Source organism: Melanostigma gelatinosum (genome assembly GCF_949748355.1).
Source record: "Melanostigma gelatinosum genome assembly, chromosome: 1".
Taxonomy (NCBI): domain Eukaryota; kingdom Metazoa; phylum Chordata; class Actinopteri; order Perciformes; family Zoarcidae; genus Melanostigma; species Melanostigma gelatinosum.
The window spans coordinates 2212908-2219128 of NC_136634.1; the positions used below are offsets into that span (position 1 = coordinate 2212908).

The window sequence follows — 6221 nt, forward strand, 5'->3', positions numbered from 1 at the left end:
CCCCTGGTGGCCACTAGAGAGAATGCAGCTTTAACACATGAAGCTTTGACTTCACTCGGCAGAACCAAAAGCTGCCGTCTGGGCTTCCGCAGTGTGTCGGGATGGAGATGTCAGTAAACGGCACATGTGAGCCGGTGGGATTACAACTGATCGGGACAATAGAGCGGGACGTCTCTGCTCAGACGTTACTGCACGATATCTTTACGGAGACAATGGCGTCGTCCGAGTCTGACCTGTGGCCCGGCTTCAGTCTGCGGCTCTGATTGGCTGTTTATCAGCCGCTCATCACCTCTCTGACGCCTCTCCGTCAGCTTCATCTGCTGCTGCTTAATTAGAGGCCGGGGAGGGGAGAGCAGATCAACATTTACCACCTCGGTACACAAACAATTAACCAGGTCTAAACGGTGACGACTGATGATCCAGATGGATAAGATGTCTCACCTCCAAAACCACCTCGTATGGAACAAAAAGAAACATCTAAAGTTGACTTCCTGCTCTCTGTAAGCAAAGACTGATGACTTACCCCTCTGGAAAACACATAATTCCCCCATGGATTTCAAAGTAAAAGCACAGAGGAGTCGATGTGAGGAACTCAGATGGGTCCAACAAACAGCACCTTTCAGCCAGGACACCATTGTTTGTTTGTCACATATTTTGCGTCATGTAGCTACGGCTGATGCTATCTAAGCGTGTTCCATGCATACAGTCGTTTTAAACATTCTAATAAGACCGTATGCATGGAACCAGCGGAAATTGACACGTGTTGCTGGCTTTTGTAGGAAAACACACGAAAAAATGAGGAGCAACTTTTCGTAAGATATCACACAAGGACACGTCGCTTTGGGTCACGAACAGAAGTCCTGTTTGTTCACCTCCTCCACCATCAGTCGTCTTTCTCACTTCATACTACTTTCACACTGCGGTCAATGCAGACTACATGGCGTACCATGACATGCAAAGAAAAAGCAAGAATGGCGTTATTATTGCACGTTAAATGACTTACACATTGTCGTGTCCTCTGCACTCCATTTGGTGAGACCGGACTGGAATGACAGTCTGAGCCTGGCTTTAGTTGTGTGGTAGAAGTGGACTGAGACATCTGTAGAGACACTTGTATCCTCAGTGACAAGAGAGCAGAAAAGAAGACGAGACAGCAGCAATATGTTAACACTCAAAGTGTTGGAGACAAAGTCAGTAGCATTCATTCATGTGGAAGAGTTTTTTAAATGTCAATCAGTCAAGATATCACCAAAGTAAAGACTAAATCACTCCAGAGGCCTTTTCTTCATGTGCATTGTAAGAGAATCACTTGAGATCGAGTAGAAGTCGTCTCCTCCAGTAAAAACACGGCCGCTGTCCAAGCAGCCTGGCGTCAGGCTGTTGATTTTGACGCCACATCAGCACGGCTCTCCTGAAGCTGCCGGAGGGCCGTGACACGCAGAGTTAGGTCGGTGGGCGGAGATGGCATCGGGAACAATAATACGGAGAGCTGGGGGAAAACTGGCCACTCTGCAATAATAAAACACAAAGAATCCACTCGCGTGTTTGAGAGAAACCACATCACTGTTTAACATCGCTGCAGACGGGAGGCTGAGCTCCAGTTCCAGTCAAAAGGTTAGAGAGACAGAAAACGATGGTCTGATGAAAAGATCGGAGGTATGATGATGTCGTTGGAAACAGGAAATGAGGATTCTGACTTTCCATAAACTTCGTTACATCTCTGCAGATGAGATATCTTTTAATCTGACCAGCTGAGAGGCCTCTCACCCCCAAGAAACCCGTCGCTGTCATCGGGACAAGTCATGCACCTGAACATCATGTGCTGAAGCTGAAGGAGATGAGAGTCACAGAGTTCAGACAGTCGATATGAGGAAGAGATGGTGGCCTTCATCTGCAGCAACCACACAAACCTCTTTCCAGTTTCCGGCCTTTTAAGAACAAATTTAATTTCTGTCGACCACCATCTCTGCAGCAGCAGATGAAAATCTGCTCATTTGCTCCCGAAAAGCCCTCCGTGTTACACGGCATCTATCGAACGGAGGCCGAGCCCTCGAACCAGCCTCCAGCCCATTACAGCGGCGGTCTGAGCCCAGACGCCTTCATAACACGGTCCATATGTGCGTGAGGAGGCTCTGATGGAGACGCTGAGGTTTCCATGCGGGGGGGGGGGGGGGGGGGGTCTTTCATCCAGAGAGGAAACGGATCTGCAGTCAGGATCACAACGCCAGGCCAGAGGAATCCAAATACACCACCACCCACTGTGGGAATGTGGCTTTTTACACACTGTGGCAGCCGGAGGGGCAACCCCAGAGGGGTAGTGATAGAGGGACGATATTGCCTGACATGGAGGCGGAGCCCCATGTCAGGGAATGGAAAAGAGCGCCAAACCACCATCAGCCCAACAAGCAACACCTGAGGAGGAGAGACGAGGGAGCGACCACACCCTATCAGAGGAGGAGGAGGGGACTACAAAAGGGCCCAGGAAACAGGAAACCGGGAGAGAGTAGGAGTAGAAGAGGAAGAAGAAGAAGAAGAAGAAGTAGCCTAATCAGCGAAACCCTTGGAGAGGACTGCCTTACCCCTGGATCACCCTGGAACGTCTGACTACCCGCCCGGCTCACGACCCCTGCCTGTACGACTACCCTGCTCCTGCCCGCGCCCTGGACCGTCTGAGGACTACCCGTTGTGCACCGACCCGTGGAATTGGACACCGACCCTCCCTCTGGAAAGCGGACATTGTGTTCTTGAGTGTCTATCCTACCTCTTTCCCCTCTCTACCTTCAGTAAAAACCTCACTTGAACCGTTTATCTGCCGACTGGTTGTGTTTATTGGTCAGTGTTGTCGTGAAACCCCCTGGCCACCCCGGGGGCTGTCACAACTTGGTGGAGAATGTGGGCACAACCCGGTTCTGGCAACGCTGACCGATAGACCAACCGACCCAGTAAGCATGGCCACCCCGGTGCCATTTCAAGAGCTGCTAGCGGCGCTAATCGCTAGCAACCAAGAAACCCAAAAGCGCCACGAACAAGCCATGCAAATACAAATGCAAATCCTCCAATCCCAGCAGCAACAACAATACCAACAGCAAATACAAATGGAGAAATATATGGAATTGCAAACAGAACGCGCGGATGCCATGCAAAGCGAAATCAAGGGCATGTTACAAAACCAACAGGAGCAACATACCGTGGAGAAAGCCAATCCAGCGCGCTTCCTGCTCAAACAAACGGCAGCTGACGATGTTGAAGTTTTTTTCCAAATATTCCAGACAACGGCACTCCGCGAAAAATGGCCCGAAGATCACTGGGCAGAGTTAATAGCCCCCTTTTTGATCAATGAAACGCAAGTAACGTATCAGGACTTAGAGCGCGCTGGAAAAGTTGACTTCCTGGTTTTGAAAGCGGAAGCGTTACAGCGATGCGGGGTCACGCTGTTCTTAAAGGCCCAACGATTTCATGAATGGTCATATGACGCCTCACTTTCTCCGCGAGCCCAGATGCATGAGATCAAAAGGATTACGACGGCCTGGCTACACGCAGAGCCAACCGAGGTGTCGCCCACCGATCGCGTGGTCATGGACAAATACATCAGATCACTCCCGTATGAGGCAAAAAAATTGGCAGGCCAGAGAAACCCCCGCAACATCGAGGACCTGGTGGAAATAATGGAGGGTTACCAAGCAGCACAAGCTTTAGTGCGTGGGGGAAGAAACCAGAAATTAGAGGGGCCCACCCGCAAAGAACAAATTAAAACTGAGGAAAATAAATATGTGTCTCCCTCCTTCCCCCCAGGCTTTCCCCGACGTCGGCCGGCGTTTGGACAGGAAGAGAGGAGGTGCTACAACTGCGGCGAGATCGGGCACATCGCCTGGGAATGCCCTCACCGCCAGGACGCACCCATGCCCACGGCCAGTGAGGGGAGTCGCCCATGCGGCTTGATTACAGGATGCTGGGCCACTCACGAGGACCACATGCCCCTCACCCCTGTCAAAGTCAACGGCCGCGACGCCTCAGCAATGGTGGACTCCGGGAGCGCCATTACATTGGTGAGACCCACGTATGCTCAGTACCCGCTCCTAACAGGCACCCGAGCGGTCACGTGCATCCATGGGGAGACCCGCGAATACCCCACCACCGCCCTAGAGATCTACACGACGAGGGGTAGATACATCGGCACTGCAGGAGTCGTGGAAGGACTCCCCGTAGAGGTGCTCGTCGGCCGAGACCTGCCCGTGTTCCAGGAGCTTTGGCGCAGCCTGGTGGTGAAACAAGGTACGACCCCTCCCCGAAAGTACAGAAAGAAAGCCATCTGTGGGCTGGGGGAGGAGATCTCCACCTCTCCCCTATCGGAAGGAGTCGCCAGTGCCGTGGCCCGGGCGTTGATGGAGGCCACCCAACCCAACCCCGATGACGTCTATGCCACAGCCATCGAGAACGACGGACCCTCCAGCCCCAGTGAGCCCGAAGGAGAGGCGCCGCCCATCCCCGAGGAAGCAGATACCCCCTCCCTCGACGAAGAGGAGCTGGCCGGGCTGTTTCCCCAGGACCCGGAGGAGCCCATCTTACCCGGGCCCCTCACAGGGAGGTTTGGGACGGCCCAGTTGGAGGACCCCAACCTAGCCAACGCCCTTCGGCAGGTGGCCGCCGTAGACGGACGACCACTGGACGGGGTAAGAGACCTCCCTCCCACACATTTCTCCATATATAACGGGCTCCTATACCAGGTAGTAATGAGGGACGGGGCCCCCCTCAGGTTGTTACTGGTGCCACGTCCTTTTATACCCTCTGTCCTACAGTTAGCCCACTCCCATCTCCTAGGTGCCCATCTAGGAGTGGAGAAAACCCTGGAAAGGGTGAGGGCCAGGTTCCACTGGCCCGGAATAAAAAAGGCCGTAGAAGATTACTGCCGGAGCTGCCCCGAATGTCAACAAGTGGCCCCACAACCCCATCACAGAAACCCGCTGGTGCCCCTGCCGATCATCACCGTCCCCTTCAGCAGGATCGGGATGGACCTAGTGGGGCCACTACCCAAGACCAACAGGGGACACAGGTACATCCTGGTTATTGTTGATTACGCCACCCGGTATCCCGAAGCCATCCCCCTACGCTCCATGGCCACCAAGGGCATAGCAAGGGAGCTTGTGATGTTGTTTTCCAGGGTCGGAATACCGGAGGAGATTCTCACCGACCAAGGGACCCCGTTCATGTCTAGGATCATGAAGGACCTGTGTGGCATGCTGAAGGTGACACAACTGAGGACGTCGGTGTATCACCCCCAAACGGACGGCCTAGTAGAGAGATTCAACCAGACACTGAAAAAAATGCTGAAAAAAACCATGGACCAGGACGGTAAGAATTGGGACCAACTGCTGCCATTCCTTATGTTCTCCATCAGAGAGGTGCCCCAGGCGTCTACAGGATTCTCGCCCTTCGAGCTCCTGTACGGTCGACGACCCCGGGGACTACTCGACCTGGCCAAGGAAGCCTGGGAACACCAACCCTCCCCCTACCGCACCATGGTGGACCACGTCGAGGAGATGAGGGTGAGGATGGCATCACTCTGGCCCATAGTCCGAGAACACATGGCCGAGGCACAGGCGGCCCAAGCCCGCGTGTACAACCGGGGAACACAACCCCGAGTGTTTAACCCAGGGGATCGGGTGTTGGTCCTGGTGCCCACGGCGGAATGTAAGTTTTTAGCCCGATGGAGGGGACCTTATGAAGTTATGGAAAGATTGGGGCCGGTAAACTACCGAGTCAGGCAACCAGGTCGAAGGCACCCGACGAAGATTTATCATGTTAACCTTCTCAAGAAATGGGTGAGTAGGGATGCCATGCTCTGTTTCTCTCTCTCTACACCCCCAGGAAAAACGGAGCCAGTCGAGGTACCCGTGGGAGAAGAGTTGACCCCCCGGCAGAAGCAGGACGTCCGGGAAATGGTGGATCGGTTCCGAGACGTGTTCTCCCCGGACCCCGGATACACCACACTGGTGCAACACCGGATAATCACCGAGCCCGGGAAGAAGGTAAAACTAAGGCCGTACCGCATCCCCGAAGCCCGCCGGGGGGCGATAGAGAGAGAGGTACAGAGTATGCTGGAGGCAGACATCATCGAACCCTCGACTAGCGAGTGGTGCAGCCCTATAGTGTTGGTTCCGAAACCAGATGGCTCAGTCAGATTCTGCAATGATTTTAGACAGCTCAACGCCATCTCAAAATTT

The 6221-nt window shown here is 53.6% G+C and overlaps 1 protein-coding gene across 1 annotated transcript; it reads left to right on the top strand.

The window, feature by feature from the left end:
- Positions 1-212: 212 nt before the first annotated feature.
- Positions 213-5290, top strand: LOC306782781 (uncharacterized protein; the record flags this gene model as incomplete). Its single annotated transcript, XM_079276222.1, has 3 exons — positions 213-249; positions 4093-4670; positions 4819-5290. The coding sequence occupies 3 exons, from the start codon at positions 213-215 to the stop codon at positions 4828-4830; spliced, it is 627 nt and encodes a 208-aa protein (XP_079132348.1). The 3' UTR covers positions 4831-5290.
- Between the last annotated feature and the right edge of the window lie 931 nt (positions 5291-6221).